The sequence below is a fragment of the Henckelia pumila genome, chromosome 4 (assembly GCF_033568475.1).
Source record: "Henckelia pumila isolate YLH828 chromosome 4, ASM3356847v2, whole genome shotgun sequence".
Lineage (NCBI taxonomy): Eukaryota > Viridiplantae > Streptophyta > Magnoliopsida > Lamiales > Gesneriaceae > Henckelia > Henckelia pumila.
The window spans coordinates 86,275,634-86,291,542 of NC_133123.1; the positions used below are offsets into that span (position 1 = coordinate 86,275,634).

Sequence of the window (15,909 nt, forward strand, 5' to 3'; positions counted from 1 at the left end):
ATCAAAAAGACGTAATAAAATAAATACTTGGTCAAGAAATGCCCACAAGAATTGTTTCACCTTGTCTGCATTTGAGTCTCACAACACAGAGGCCGCCCACGTTGGAAAAGTTTACCAAATTTTATTTCAAAATTCTAATGTTCACTAAAGAAAACCATCATACGATATATGTCCACTTGAAAAGAAATCAGCGCCGACCACCACACAATTTCTTGGAAACAGGCGCAAACTCATCACAATTTTATTGTATTTATATGTATGGATTTTTTCAATTTCTTTATCCAAGTTTTTTGAAATCCATTTTCTTAATCATAAATCATCAAGAATTTTTTTTTATTTTAATACTTAAACATGGGTGTTACCAAAATAAATCAAGAATTTGCTAGTCCCATAGCCCCGGGACGCCTCTTTAATGCTTTAATTCTAGATTCTAACACCCTATTGCCCAAACTCTTGCCACAATCCATCAAAAATGTTGAAACATTACAAGGAGATGGCGGAGCGGGAAGCATCGAGCAAGTTAATTTTACCGAATGTAAGTATTTCTTCGATTCTTTTAAATCAATTTAGTCTATCATGACATTCAATGTGATTTCATGATCTAATATTAATTATTTAAGGAAAAAAAAATTTATCAACACAATGTTGTTATGAAAAAAAACTTAAATCAGATAAAAACAAGCTGTATAATTTCTCTTTTTATATGAACAGCTAGTCATTTTAAGTATGTGAAGCACCGAATAGACGAGGTAAACAAAGAAAAACTCACTTGCAAATATAGTATGATCGAAGGCGATGCGCTCGGGGACAAGCTTGATCGTATAGCTTACGATATCAAGTTCGAGTCGTCCAACGATGGTGGATGCGTTTGCAAGATGAGCAGCGAATACCATGTTGCTGAAGGACACGAAATTAAGGAGGAGGAGATTCGAGCCGGCAAGGAGAGTGCGAAGGGCATATACAAAGTTATTGAAGCCTACCTTCTTCAGAATCCTCATGCTTATGCTTAGTTTCTAATGCATATATATACGTACGTATATTCTTGGTTTTTAAAATTTAGAGTTACGTTTGATTCATTTTATAGCGTGTGGTCTGCAAAAATATATTATAATGAAATTGTGGACGAAGTTGTGCTTGTATCCACAAGCTCTGTGATTTTGTAATCGTGAATGAAAGATTTCCTTGCATACGGATTTGAATATGACGGGAAAAAAATTTTTGATTTATGTATTCATACTTTGCGAGAGCTTAAAATACATTACAAATAGAATAGATCAAAATATAGCTAGGTACATGTATTTGATTTTAAAATTGATTTCAAGCTTGGATATCCTTTCAATTTTCGTTTTCTTTCTTTCTTTTTTTTTTAAAATTAAAATATATATACTAAAAATTCTGAACTTTGAAAAAAATGCAAAAGGCTGCCTACCATATCATAAATATCACAAAAATAGCCCTTGAAGATAACTCTTAAAATTGCAAGGCAAACCCTACCATTACCACATGTCACGCCCCAAAACCGGACCTAGTTAATATCGACGTACTTTAACGTTTTCACATAAAACAAGTTTCGGAGTTCAAAAATTTCATAAATACCAGTCTTTTCATAAACTGAAATTACATCGCTATTTTACGATTGAATCTTTAAATACGCAGCGGAGAGAAATAAATGCATAATCAAATCGATTGAAATACACTAATAATGATAGGAATTAAAACTATGACTAGCAGCAGGCTTCTAAAACTTTTTCACCAACCCCAAAACTGGTGTTGTTCGTCTTCTTCGAGTTCATCTTCAGTTCTATCTGAAAGGGGTGTATTACGGTGGATGAATGATAGAGGAATCACTCAGTAAATGGTGGAATTTACCAGCATATATGCTTTTCAAAGATATGTTTTTCAGAACATAACACATAAACAGAGCATAAAACAGATCATGTATAACATAATTTATCAGAGTCAGAGTATGCATCAAAATGACTTATGAAATTTGTGAGTTAATTGGCATCAGTCTCTTATATTTTACTTCTCTAAAGAGTGAGACCAGATTACAGAGATCAGAACTCGTCTGTTCTGAGTGCCAGAGATACAGAGATTCAGAATACATATTTCTACCACTTAAATCATAAGTTTCGATGCAATACCAGTGTGTTCTTATAAAATTGAGTCGTTTTTCACGCTGGTTAATCAGAAAAAAAAGCTTTAAAAAATTTAACAAAACGCCCACTCACTCTTTACAGAACTGGTTCTTGGAGTATTTGAATTGTTCGAACGATCTTGCTTCAGAACTGATTAGCTGCTCCAAAGCTTGCTCCACTAGTACTCAACTGAATGCTTTCTCCTCGCTCAACTGAATGCTCAAACTCGAATTATGCTATGTTATTGCTTAGAAATCGTGTAAACCATTAGTCTGAAATTCCAGTGTTACTTATAGGCACATTTCTGACTGTTAATCTCCCATTTATTGTCATTAATCACCTTGATTTCGAATTAATGTGGCTGTTACAAAAATCTAGTGGTTGTTATCAGTTTATCTGTTACGAAATGGCAACTGGACGCTAGCTGAGTTCTTCTCAACTGATATTCATAGTCAACTAAAATGGTAACTCGACTGAAAAATCAACTCAATTGAAAAGGTCAACTCGACTGAAATTTTCTGCTCTTATTCTTATGAGCGAATTTTCGGGTTCTCACATCATATTTGCTCGGATTAATCAATTACGAATCATTCTAGAATTCTAGATACAATTATCAAATGGGCAAGCCATATCCATCTTGGCTCGCCAACTTGACAAGTTGGGAAAATCTCACCAAACTAAGATGTTTGGTTGGAGCTTATAAGCTCTTAAATTTTGTTTGGTAAAAAATTTTGAAACAGCTTATAAGCTGTCAAAATAAGTTGTTTGACAGCTTATAAGTTGTTTTTTAAAAATTAAGGGTAACGTTACTTTTTTCAAAAAGATCTTATTTTAAAATTTCACCTCTCTAAAATATCCTTGAATATTTTCATAAATCTCCATCATATCCTCCACACATTAAATATTATTTTAAAAAAAAAATTCCAAATCACATAAATTTTTTTAAATTAAAATATTAAAATTGTTTATTTTTTTAATATAGGACTATTTTCGTATATGTATAACTCGAAACATTATTTTCATAGAATTATATATTTTTTTGGTAATTTTGACAATAAAAAGATTTTATAATACCAAACATATCAATATTTTTAAGTTGTTTAAAATAAGTTTACCTAAACACTTTAACAGCTTATTTTTAAAATAAGTCTTAACAGCTTATAAGCTCGTAAAACATCTTTTAAGCTGTTTTTAATAAGTTTAGCCAAACACCCTCTAAGATAGTGTTTTGGAGAGTTTTTTCTTATTAAAAATATGATTCTTCTAGATATTATTTTGAAGTTATAGTGAGATATTAAAGTAGAGAATATTTGAAAATAGAAGTTTAAAGTTAATACAAGCTAAAATTTGAATATGTGGAGAATAATTAATTTTAAGCTTAATTTTTAATTAAATGACAATCATACCCTTCAATTATATAAAATTGATCTCTTTTAATGATTTAAATTTTGATACTCACACCATCAAAAATGTGTATATAATTATTATTACATTATGAATATTGTATCAAAATTAATTTAAATGAATGCCTGAAAAAAAATATATAAGATTAATCTATATCTATACATATTATAAAAATATGAACCAAAGTCAAAGTCTTAAATTGTGTATTGTCAACTTACCTTTATTTATAGGTATTTGAGATATTTGGTGATCATGTTTTTGTAAAATCACTTATTACGCTGAAGTCAAAATTAAATTAAGTGCATATTAGGTAAGGATATAGATTCCAAAAAGATTGAAGATAAAAGCAAAAAAAAAAAAAAAAAAAAAAGATAAGTATATTTTTTTAAAATTACTTTTTATGATGAGGTTAAAATTTTAAAACTACGTGCACAATAAATAAGAATACGATTTTCTAAAAAATTGATTTGTTTGTAGATTAATTGAACAGATTTTTTCCACAAAAATGAAGATTTTTTTGTTAAAATTACTTATTATGATAAAGTCAAAATTGTAAAACTAATTACATGCATGCTAAAAAACATAAAATCATACATGGATGCCAACTGTGTACCATGGATCCCCTAACTAGGGGTGGGCCCGGGTCGGGTACCCGACATTTCCGATAGTCATTTTGACTACCCGAACCCGATCCGAATGTCGGGTACCCGATTTTTTCGGGTAAGGTCGGGTACCCGACTGCGGTTACCCGGGATTTTTTTTTTTTTTTTTTTTTTTTTTTGCAAATTTTATGAATGTAAAAATTAAAAACAATACATATATTTATGGTTGTGAGCTACTTCTACCCTCATATATTTACTTATTTTTCACAAGTTTTGAAAAAAAAAAATCTCAACTCTATCAAACAATTAAATAATCCAAATCTATGAAAAATTAAATTAAAAAATCATCATTTCTCAATAGATGTATGTATACCCAATCCAAAAAAAACGAACGACCATTTTAGATGAGAGCAATATAATGAAAATAGAGAGGATATGTCTTTGAATAATACATACTAATATATATTGAACTTTCAAAAAAAAAAATTGTCGGGTTTTGTCGGGTACCCGAACCCGATCGGGTAGTAATTATACTACCCGACACTAGACCTGGCCACGGGCCGGGTCCGGTCCGGGTTCGGGCCGGCATTTAGCCAACCCTTAACCGGCCCACCCATGGCCAGTTTCGGTCCGGGTTGGTGAACCGGCGGTTCCGGTCCGGGTCCGGGTCCGGTTAACCTTCGGTTCAGGGTCCGGGCTAACCCGTGCATTTTTTTTTAAAAAAAAAAATTGCAGCGCCCCAGCGCTGATTTTGAAGCGCTGGGGCGCTGCCCCTTCGAATTTAGCGCTGGTGCGCTGACCCTTCGAAGGGGCAGCGCCCCAGCGCTGCAAAATCAGTGCTGGGGCGCTTAACCTTTGAATTAAATTCAAAGCCCAAAGGGGCAACCGGGCAAGTGAGCAACTTCAATTTTTTTTTAATTTTTAAACAAATTTTTAATAAGACATATTCTTTAAATAATCTCAATTAAATATTTTATATCTCCATAATAAAAATCTATTACATTTATTAAATAAACAATATATTAGAATTTCAACATCTTATGACTTATATTACAAATCTATTACATTTTATTCTACTTCACTCGCATTTTCTTCCGTCATAGTTCCGGATATTCCTTCGGTATCATCTTGGTCTTCTTCATCACTTTGAATATGTTGTGTTCGAGTAGCGGCTTTTGACCAATCATTGAGCAAACATTGAGCTTCCAAATTTTCCGGCCTTAAGCTAGAACGTCTCTCGTCCAATGTATTTCCTCCAATACTAAATGCTTGCTCCACTGCAACTGTTGAAACCGGACAAACTAGAATTTCTTTTGCCATTATAGCCAAAATTGGATATATTTGTGTTTTTTGCGACCACCATCTCAAAATGTCGAAATTTTTCTCATCTGTATCACTAAAATCAAAAGTAGTGGTAAAATAATTCTCAAGTTCCTGACTGGAACTTGAGGATCCTTGTGGACGTTTCGTCCGTTCCCTTAATAAAAGTTGTGCTTTAGTAAGTTTAGAAGTAACATTACTAGTTGCAGTGGATTGTGTTTCATGTGAAACAATTTGTCCACCATATTTGATGTTATATTCATTATAAATATCAAGTAAATGAGTTTTAATATTAAACAAAATCAATGAGATAGAAGGAATCATTTCCGCAATAGGCTCCAAAGATTCATAATATAATGTTAATATGTCGCTTAAGCCATCCAATTTAAGTCTAGGATCTAAAACAAAAGCACATAAAAAAATTTCAGGAATTAGCAAAAAATATTTTTCCCATTTTGCTTTCATGACGATAATACATTGAGATAAAACACTATCATTAGATTTAACATGTTCATGAAAAATACAAGCAATGTTGCAACAATGTGTTAAAACTAAATGTGAAGTAGGGTAATAAACACCGGATAATTGGTCACTAGCATCATTAAAAACTTTTAAAATTTCACAAATACTAGTGCATATGTTCCATTGATTTGAAAACAAATAAATATCACGAGCTTGAACAAATTGATGAAAAAATGTACATAATAAATCTTTATATTCAATAGAGGATAATAACAATTTATATGTTGAATTCCAACGAGTTGGAACATCTCGTGCAAACCGCTTAGGCTTCATACCATTTACTCTACAAAGTTTTTCCCATTGCTTCATAACTTGAGGATGCGTCCATAAATAATGAATAGCGTTTCTAATTGGTTGAATATGTATGCCTAAACTCTTTAGCCCATCTTGAACACGCAAATTTAAAATATGACATGTGCATCTAATATGAAAAAATTTGCCACCTAGTGATGATTTACATATTTCAATAAGCTCACTAATACTAGAAGTATTTGCACTAGCATTATCAAAAGACATTGAAAAAACTTTGGTAGTTAGACCATATTCTTCTAAAATAATAAATATAAGTTGCGAAATATTTTGTGTCGTGTGTGATTCGTTGAAACATCTATATGCAAGCAACCTTTTTTGAATGTTCCAATTATTATCAATCCAATTACATGTAATACCCATATATGAACAACTTTGCCAATGATCACTCCAAATATCGGAATACAAAGAACCTTTATTATTCAAACTATAAAATTCCTTAATTAATTCTTTCTTTTGATCAACGACTAACTTTTTCATTGTGCGTTTAAAACTATTTCTTGGAATACGTCTAATAAAAAAAAATTAGCCAATTTAGTGCTTTTTATAAATAACAAAACCTCATGCACTGATTCGTAATGAAATTCCAATTTAAAACTATTCATTCAAGCCAAGTCAAACCCAAATTTGTGTTGGGTTTTTAACGATTCATGTATTGGCTTAGTTTAAACTTTTGCAACACCAACAAATATTTCTAATGAATATTTATATGGAAATTATTATTTTTAGATATTAATGATATTTAATTATTGTATATAAAAATATTTGGTGAAATAAATTAGTTGTTGTGAATAAAATAACAGAGAATATTCTGAAAATATTCTTTTTAGTGTAGAGTTTAGAATAAATGAGTTGAAGTTGAATTTGTATTTGATGTAAGAATTACACTATCTTGAAATTAATGTGACACCAAGATAGCATAATGGATTGAAGATGGCGTTACCCACGACATTCAGGATTATCACAGTCGCGACTACGACACTGGAAATATCATGTGCTTGTTGCAGAACAGTTGTAAGACAGACCTTGCACACAAGGAAACAAAATACGATGTCCCGGAAAAAGCAAGAATCAAGTTTTGCATTCAACAAGCTAGATTAGAGGGACGAGAGGAATTTAGGACCAAATATAATTCTTGATTGAGGTTTTCGAAGTCGAGGAATCAAGTCATTTAGTGCAAGCTAGAATCTTGCATCTTGTTTCTACTTACGAATCCAATGGAGGGCAATATACCACCTATTAAGGCCAAAGTTAAAAGTCCATTTCGAAAATAATAATACCGAGTTTGCAACAGAAAGACCACTAGAGCTCGTTAAATTCATAGTAGATGAACAAACAATTTGGGAATACAAACAAAAGAAGACTCGTATGATTACGATATGAAAGAAAGCAGTCATATCTCACATCGGAAGAAAGACTAGTGCCCACAAGCAAAATAGCTATGCACAACAAGTAAAGAATAGATTCTTACATGTAAATAGGAAGAAAGACTAGTGCCCACAAGCAAAATAGCTATGCACAACAAGTAAAGAATAGATTCTTACATGTAAATATGTAAAGCATTCAAGAAATGTTGCGAAACAAAACTGCTCTATGGGCAAAGGAGAAGGAAACAATACAACAAAAGCCAAAAAATTCTTACTTCTTGTTAGGAGACACACCTACACATCATTTTCACTGCTCGTACGAGAATCATCATCTTCATCATAAAGCACTTCATCAAAACTCTCATCTTCACTTCCACCATCTTGCTCGTCATGTTGTATTACAAGACTATTGTTACTCGTAGCCTTATCAATCTGCTGCCAATGCAATTTGCATAAGGTTTTACACAAACAAATCAGTTATTTACTTGAATCTGAGAGAAATTGACCTGAGCAGACACAAGCTGCAGCCGACCAGATAACTGAAATAACAAGTCCATGGTCACCCCTCTAGATCTGGTGAGCTGAATAACATGGTAAACGAAGAATGATGTGCATCATATACTAGCAGGTCATCACCAAAATTTAAGGGAAACAGACGAAAAACTTATCAAGTCATGCTATTACAATTAGTGAACAGAAACTGTGTCAAAGACACGATCCTTCTTTTACCAGAAATTTTCAAGTAGTTGCAACGTCCAGGTATAGGCCCAATGAGATTTTCCATCAATTCGTACATTAATGGTGACAGAAAAAATTAGCTGACACTTAATGTCCAGGGATTAAAAAAATGTTTTTATCGTAAGGAAATATTTAACCAAAGCACAACAAAATTGATCAGGCTCATTATAATGCTTCGGCATACATATGAGAGAAAAATAACACCGTGGCTTTCTTAAATTATGGAGAAACTAGTGGTCCGATAACAAGTAGAAACCTAAGTTGTATAAAAGGAGCATTATGATGTCTTTGTCCTACATTGATTAAAAATAAAAGTTTAAAATGGTTTATAAGTGGTTGTAATGAATTCTTATAGCAACTCGGGTTAACCATTTTCGTAAAACAAAAAAGGATACAAACTAGTTGCCATTGAAGCTAATTGTGTGGTCCCGCTTATGCAGGCCCAAGCCCTGGCGTGACAAAACGGGCATTAGAGATGGTCATTACCAGGAACATCGGGAGATAAATTGCTACATGTATGAAAGCCACAACCTGAACATGACAAAGTGCTATATCTGCGAGAGCCATCTCTTGAACCTAGAGAAACCAACTCTAGATTCTCAATGTTGGGAGAATCGAGGGGTTAGGCCGCTACGAGGACGTCGTGTTCTAATTGTGATAGCCTTGTCCAACACTGGTTGAAAATTTAAGTTTAAAATGGTTCATAAGTGATTGTAATGGGCTTCTATAAACAACTAAGGTTGATCATTTTCATGAAGTAAGGACGAATACAAAGTAGTTGTTATAGGAGCTTCTGGCCCGAGTTGTGACACGCATTTCAATTTTTGTGAAGATTACAAAAAATATATTGATTTAAAAAGACATGTGGTTAGAGGTTTTTTCAAATGTGGTCAAAATGTATACAAAATGGGTTAATTATATATACCTTCTCTGAAGTTTACAATAACTACAAAAAAATCCAACCAACTTTAAAAGTTACATATACCTCGTCTGATATTGTATTAATATTACACTTACACCCACTTAGGTATAAAAATTACATACACCTCCTCTATGGCTTTTATCTACCGCGCAATTGTTCCCTCGTATTCAAGAGGATAACGGTAAGATGAGCAAACACCTAGAGGAAGGTAAATATAATTTTGTGTAAATGTAAGATCGGTACAAACCTCAAGAAAGATCAAATATATGGGAAAGTATATGTATATAAACTTATAAAAAAATAAGTGGAAACTAATGAGGGAAATTTAAAATACACCCCTAAAATTTTTGGGCCCACATATACCACCGAGTTAGAGGTGTGGATTTTAAAATCCACTCATTCCAAATCCTATCCCACCAAACCGCTGCCAAAGAATGCATTCAGATGGAAAATTTTCAAATCTATCATATTTGTTCAGCTATCTACAAACTTGGCGAAACTCAAACCCTTCCCTCAACATTTTAGACTTTGGTTTCATCCAATACAATATATTTCAAACTGTTCCAAATCAATGGTCATTTTAAATGTCAATACTTTTTCCATACGCAACCTAGAGTTCACATTACAACCAGAAAAAATGAAGGTCGCCTACATTTTTACTTATTGCCCACAACAATGAGAGAAATCTAAAGCACTACAAGCAAAAGAGAAATGAAGCGAAATTTCGCCAAATTTTACCTTGTTCAAGGCATCAAGAAGTTTTGGTTCCTGAGATTTAACATGATCTCCATGATATACCAATATAGAGCGTATCCATGGAAGGACATGAGTCACACTCTTATTTCTGACAAAAGAAACAACGATAAGAGCATGAGCTAACCATGAAAATTCATGTGCACAGAAAAATGTCAAAAGTGAGATGCTTCTCGAGAACACAATTTATATCGTATTTTCAAAATTTCAAAATAGAAGGCAACTTCTATTGTTCTTCCTGAGGAAAGATGATGTCTCAGCCTCTGTTTTAGTTAACACAAGTTGCTAAAAAATGCTTTAGAGCATACCTTGACAGCCAAAGATCTATCAAGATCTTTAAAAGGTTGATTGCATCATTCGATTCCATTGACAAGGTTGTCGCCTTCACCTGTGTAGTTGATAAAAAAATTTGTTTTTGAGATAGCAATACGGGCATAGAAACAACACTGTAATTATATCAAGAAGGCGAACCTTCTTATACAGTGTGTTTGAATCAAGATCAATGGCCTTCAACATTTTGGAATTCAATATTGAGCTAAGTGATTCATTGCTGTTGCCAAGTATTCCCAAAACCCTCAGCTGGTCTTCCATACAAAGGGACACAGAGTCGAAATCTTTATCTGCAAATGAGAAACACTTAATAATGAATTAATCCTATGTTACCAACAAATGAGCACCATGAATTAGTTCTTAACATTCAGGATAAGATCCATACACTGAGAATCGCTAGAAAATCAAGTTATCATATTTCAAGACATTATAGAGAAGGATTTCGTTTGCTAAAGAAATTACGACGCCAGTGGCAAATAACTAGAAGAATAAAAAGCTTTTTTTGTAGCTTGTTTATAAAACTTCAACAAAAAAATTGAGAGAAAATCAATATGAATGGAATGAGGTGGTAAGGTTCACAAACTCACATGGAGCACCCAAACCTAAGACACTAGCCTTTTAGATTAAGAGTCTCCAAATCTTACAAGTCAAGTCAGAAAAAATCTATAAATCCAAAATGGGATGGCAACAGTTTTGATACTCAATGACTTGAGATGTCCACCATTCATGCATACTATACATGAGCCACAAAACACAATGAATAATTTTTTCAAGGAGGTTTAGGGTATCATAAGAAGACTGGAGACCATCACACATGGATGTCCTACATTGCTGATAAGAAACAGTTGATAATTTATTCCATTACTTCCACTTCATGCTTTAAACACATTGTAAGGGAAAGCGATCTCTTGGCTGCAACACAAACACCAAATTCACTATAGCCTTGGAAAAAAAAAATTCATCAATAGCCAATAGGACCAAAGCAACTAAATGACAGATACAACCCTGAAGTTATTGAAGATACATTGTCCTGACTTGAAGCAAAATAGAATCAACTGGTAAAAATTAAAATCCTTCCTATGAAAACCAGAATGGTTGTAAATTCATGAGACGAAGATTGGTTATTAACTTTTAGGCATACCTTTTTGTTCCACAGGCTTAGCTCCAAATTTCCCATCAATCAAGTCAAATACCTTAGGCACAGGACGCAAACCACCTTCGGCATTAGACCGATCCAGAGCAGTAACTGTTAGTCATCATGCAAATTTGTTAAGATTAACATAATTCTGATAACAATATGAACGGTTAATACGGTACCAAGTTTATCACAAAATGAATAAGCACTTGTCGAAAGTTCCATGTCATTCATGCTCAGAATTGAACTAAATTCAAGGTGGCATAGTCTTACGGAAGTTTTAAGTAGGAGAAACACATCACAATATACATCGAGCACTATGCCATGTTTCTAGTCAAATATACAAACACCAACTGTCCGAGAAAATATATAGCATGGGCAAGACTGGGTGAACCAGGTAGTGGGTTGAGAAAACCAAAAGGCATAGATGCACAAACAAAACAATTTCTCTTCTCTGTTCAGAGAAATAAAATCTTTCAAACCAAAAAAAAAGATTACTATTAGGAGAAGAATGACTTGCCTCGATTGCGCAAGTCTGATGCTTTCTTTGGTTTCTGAGATTGATTGACGGGAAGAAGGATCCCATCATGTGAAATATTCAAATTTATGTCAGTCCCTGAATGCACCACAACTTTGTTGAATAATGGTTTAATTAGTAAACCATAAGCAAGAAACACATGACCACATGCAGGCTTGGAAATGGTTTGTAGTTTCGCAGCAAAAACAGAAGCAAGTGCCCCCTTGTGTTTCTGTCCCTCATCACAAGTTATGCAAATTTTGGTGGGTTTGGAATTGCGTAATTCATCCATGGTATTTGCATGCCAAAAATAGCATATACCCATTTCTGATATAGCCAGAACAGAGAGAACTATATCGTCTTCATCTCCACTATTGAAGCACTTGCAATCCAAGAAAACCGCGGGATGGTCCATCGTGAGAAACAAGTAGGCTGATTTCTCTTTACTACCATCAATTCTCCAAATTGCAACATATCGTTCGCCCATAGCGGAGGAAAGCAAATATCTACCATCTTCTGAGAAAATCAAACATCTCACTGGCCCCTATTCAAAAATACAAGTAATCTATGAATTGTGTCAACATGTACCTCACTGCTAAAATTCACAAATTAAATGTGGCAGATGACAGGTGTTAGAATCTCACGGGATGACCAGAAAACTTCTGCAGTTTTTTGCAATCTGAGCTATTGAAAATCTTCAATTGACCTGCAGCTGTCGCTACCATTTTCCCATCTGATATGTAGCCAACCCAAGACATTAAGTAAACAGATAAACAAGGGTTTTCAACTATAAATTTTCAAATACAACATTGAAAGACTATCAGAAAAAGATATTACGAGATTTGCAGGCTCATAGATGTTCCAGACTTGTCAATAATTCATGTAGATAGCTATATAGCTTATCAAATGCACACGCAGAACATCAAAACAACACAGTGGAACTCAAGTTGGTATGAGTCGAGCCTATACTTCTCCTGTAACCTCAAGAAGATATTATTATTGACAGAGTGTGTCTATACTCAACAGCCCATAGCAAATGTTCCATCTATGTTCTTTTCACTCACTTACCAGTCCTATCAGCAAGTTCAATTAGAATTGTAATGATAATGTTGTGACTGCAAAGAAAAGGAGTTTGTACTCCAGATGCAACATGGAATGTAAAAGTGTACCTGGGGAAACATATAGAGAAGATATTGATCTTGACATAGCCCTAAACTTTCCAAGCAAATCTCCTGACATTGAGTTTATTTCACAAACCATTCCATCCACCCCAGCAGTGTAAATGCTTGAACCATTAGCAGGAAAGGATATGGCATTAACACCCCTGCACATGTCACATACAAAAAAAAATGGTTAGACTAACCTTCTGGTATTCATATATGTAAAATGCAATTGAGTTTAACTAATGAACACGCCATAAATGGTAAATCAGACAACGCAGAATGAATATCCGTTGTGTTTTCCCCAATGAACTATTGAGTAACAGAAGTACGAGCTTTGTTTCCGTAACCGGAGAAATGTTCACACTATCTAGAACATTTTAAACAAAATTTTAGAATGGAATGTTCCATTGCTGAGCTACTAACAGATCAATTACTTAAATTCACTTCACCTCAAGTAGGTGCATAGAAGACCATAAACTTGGTCAAAAGTTTAACTGCATCATTTTGTTAGGCCATGGAAACGTTCAGGAAAAAGCAGTAGAAAGCTAATTGCACCTGCAACTTCCACAATTCTTTCCTAAATCAAAAAAACTCACCCTGGATGACAATTGTTAATACACCACTTCATCTGACCAGCAGACACATCCAACGCCAGTACATCGCCACCGCCTGTTCCCAAGACCAATAAAGAACTTCCAAGCTTCCTTTTTTTCTAAATACATCAGATACAAAGGGTATATTGGGGCACTCAAAAACTAACAAACATTAAAAAAAAAGAGAGAAAAACAAAAGGTCTCTTGAGAAATCAAACCTTTCTGTCCAAAGATAACCACTTCATACATGTATAATCCATTGAAAGGTGCCCTCGTTCATCTTTTCCGAAGACACCAGTAGATTCGGATGAAGCAATATCTGTAAATTCCGTCTGCACCTGACCCTTTACTGTGTCCCATATCTGATAAATCCCCACATGAAACACAATGGATCAATCTCTCGGTAAGAATTAAAACTCATTCCCTAGGCAAGAAATCGTCTCAAGAATTCATTCTTAAGCTCTCTCAGTTTCCTCTGTCACTCCATCTCACTCACGCGTGCAAGAATAAACAACATTTCTATTGAAATCAAATACAGTTCGAGATCCTATCATGCATACATCACAGCATATAAGCTCATTCATAATACAAAAGCATACACACTTCACAGTGGCAAATACAAGCCCATAAAAATTCAGTAGAAAAACGACAGTTTTGCAAGACATAAAATAAAAACTGAGCCAAAGTTAAGAGTATGTAACTCGAACTGTAGAAGTAAATGCTTGAGGTAAACAAAGCTAAACACATAAAAAAAGAACAATTTATTTCTCCCTTGTTAACATTCAACATGACCCTACGGTACCTTTATTCTACCATCACCAAAACTTAACGCAAACAAGTCCAGAGTTGGACTGAACGCAGTGAATATGTCTCTGATGTGGGAAGAACCCATTGCGACTTTACTGACAGCTGAATATTCAGAAAAACAAACGAAGAATGGCCCTAAGAATTTGAGTTTATCTCCGTCTCTTTGCTTCGCAAGTTTAACGCATACAAGAACGTCTGGCGGCGCGTGTAGTGGTGGCAGCGGCAATTTCTGAATGTGGTGGGCTTTACTCTAGCCTATAGTAATAATAACAAATTAAAATGGGCCTTGGGCTAACATCGAGTTACATTCTTATGTAAAACATGGGCTTTTATTTTATTTCCAGTTACATTCTTCCAGATACATGTAAAACTTGGGCTTTTATTTATATTTATATTTATTATTATAATAGACCATCTTTAGTTAACCAACTTTTAATTAATTAATTAATGAAATTATAATTATATCTTAATTTAATTCTCAAAAAATCAAAATTATTAGAAAAATCGTCATTTTATATGGTAACTTTTTTTTTAAGATTAGATTTTATCTTATTTACAAAAATGACACCCGCTATCTTTGTTTGTATTTTAAAATTTTTAGATTAAATAATTATCAATTTTAAAACTTTTGAATATGATATAATTCATCATGTGAGTTCTAAAATTAAAATGAAAATTAATTAATATAAAAAATTATGTATATGCATGCATCGCGTGCAATGGACGTTTGTATTATATTATATTATATTATATTATATTATATTATATGTAATATATTATCTAGAAAACTACTTTTACAAGATTTATGAAAAACAATTTCAACTCAATGCAATTATATAAAATTTAATAGAAATCTATTAACTTAGAAATATTTTGTAAGGTGTCAAAAAGTAACCCAACCCACCAACTCGATACAAGTCGATCCGAAAAATATTGAGTTAAGGTTGGATATTTTTTCATTCGGGTCAATCGATTTTTAATCCGATAAAATTAATCCGGTTCGGGTTGGGTTCGGGTCAACCCGAGTTGACCCCAGATGACCGAAAAAGTTTTTATTATTTTTATATAAAATTAAGAAAGATTTTGTATGTTTGAAAAAAAATTATTGTAAATTAATATAATAGATTTTTGTCATTTAATTTTATTTTTTACAATTTCGAATTTTTTAAAATGTTTTTTTTTTATTTTTTTTAGTAAGTTTACTTTAAATTTTCTACAACTAAATTTTTTAAATTTAAATTATATAAGTTTAGATTTTTTATTATATGATTAATTAAATATTACTATTA

At 33.2% G+C, this 15,909-nt stretch overlaps 2 protein-coding genes across 4 annotated transcripts; one reads left to right on the forward strand and one right to left on the reverse strand.

Moving 5' to 3' along the window:
- The first annotated feature begins 277 nt into the window (after positions 1–277).
- On the forward strand, positions 278–1,226 carry LOC140866827 (major allergen Pru ar 1-like). Its single transcript, XM_073271879.1, has 2 exons — positions 278–535; positions 712–1,226. The coding sequence occupies exons 1-2, from the start codon at positions 352–354 to the stop codon at positions 1,008–1,010; spliced, it is 483 nt and encodes a 160-aa protein (XP_073127980.1). The 5' UTR covers positions 278–351; the 3' UTR covers positions 1,011–1,226.
- Positions 1,227–7,634: 6,408 nt separating this feature from the next.
- Positions 7,635–14,868, reverse strand: LOC140863651 (uncharacterized). Of its 3 annotated transcripts, none has more exons than XM_073267232.1 (12): positions 14,616–14,866; positions 14,032–14,175; positions 13,817–13,932; positions 13,227–13,381; positions 12,702–12,790; positions 12,061–12,601; positions 11,547–11,651; positions 10,547–10,695; positions 10,384–10,463; positions 10,061–10,166; positions 8,169–8,243; positions 7,635–8,094 (listed from the first exon to the last, which is right to left on the reverse strand). In XM_073267232.1, exons 1-12 carry the CDS (start codon positions 14,703–14,705, stop codon positions 7,957–7,959), a joined length of 1,788 nt encoding a protein of 595 aa, XP_073123333.1. In that variant the 5' UTR covers positions 14,706–14,866; the 3' UTR covers positions 7,635–7,956. The 3 variants fall into 3 exon arrangements, 2 of the variants coding, with proteins under 2 accessions (XP_073123333.1, XP_073123334.1); XR_012144000.1 differs by lacking the exons at positions 7,635–8,094; positions 8,169–8,243 and adding exons at positions 8,285–8,849; positions 8,932–9,520 and having other exon boundaries at positions 14,616–14,868; XM_073267233.1 differs by lacking the exons at positions 7,635–8,094; positions 8,169–8,243 and adding an exon at positions 8,285–9,520 and having other exon boundaries at positions 14,616–14,868.
- Between the last annotated feature and the right edge of the window lie 1,041 nt (positions 14,869–15,909).

Bases quoted from the DNA above. Each gene is read 5' to 3' on its own strand.
- LOC140866827 (XM_073271879.1), top strand. From the start codon at position 352: ATGGGTGTTACCAAAATAAATCAAGAATTTGCTAGTCCCATAGCCCCG. The intron at 536-711 runs GTAAGTATTTCT...TTATATGAACAG, and splicing joins GCAAGTTAATTTTACCGAAT to CTAGTCATTTTAAGTATGTG.
- LOC140863651 (XM_073267232.1), bottom strand. From the start codon at position 14,705: ATGGGTTCTTCCCACATCAGAGACATATTCACTGCGTTCAGTCCAACT. The intron at 13,382-13,816 runs GTGAGTTTTTTT...TGACATGTGCAG, and splicing joins ATTAACAATTGTCATCCAGG to GGGTGTTAATGCCATATCCT. The intron at 10,464-10,546 runs GTTCGCCTTCTT...TCAACTACACAG, and splicing joins CAAACACACTGTATAAGAAG to GTGAAGGCGACAACCTTGTC.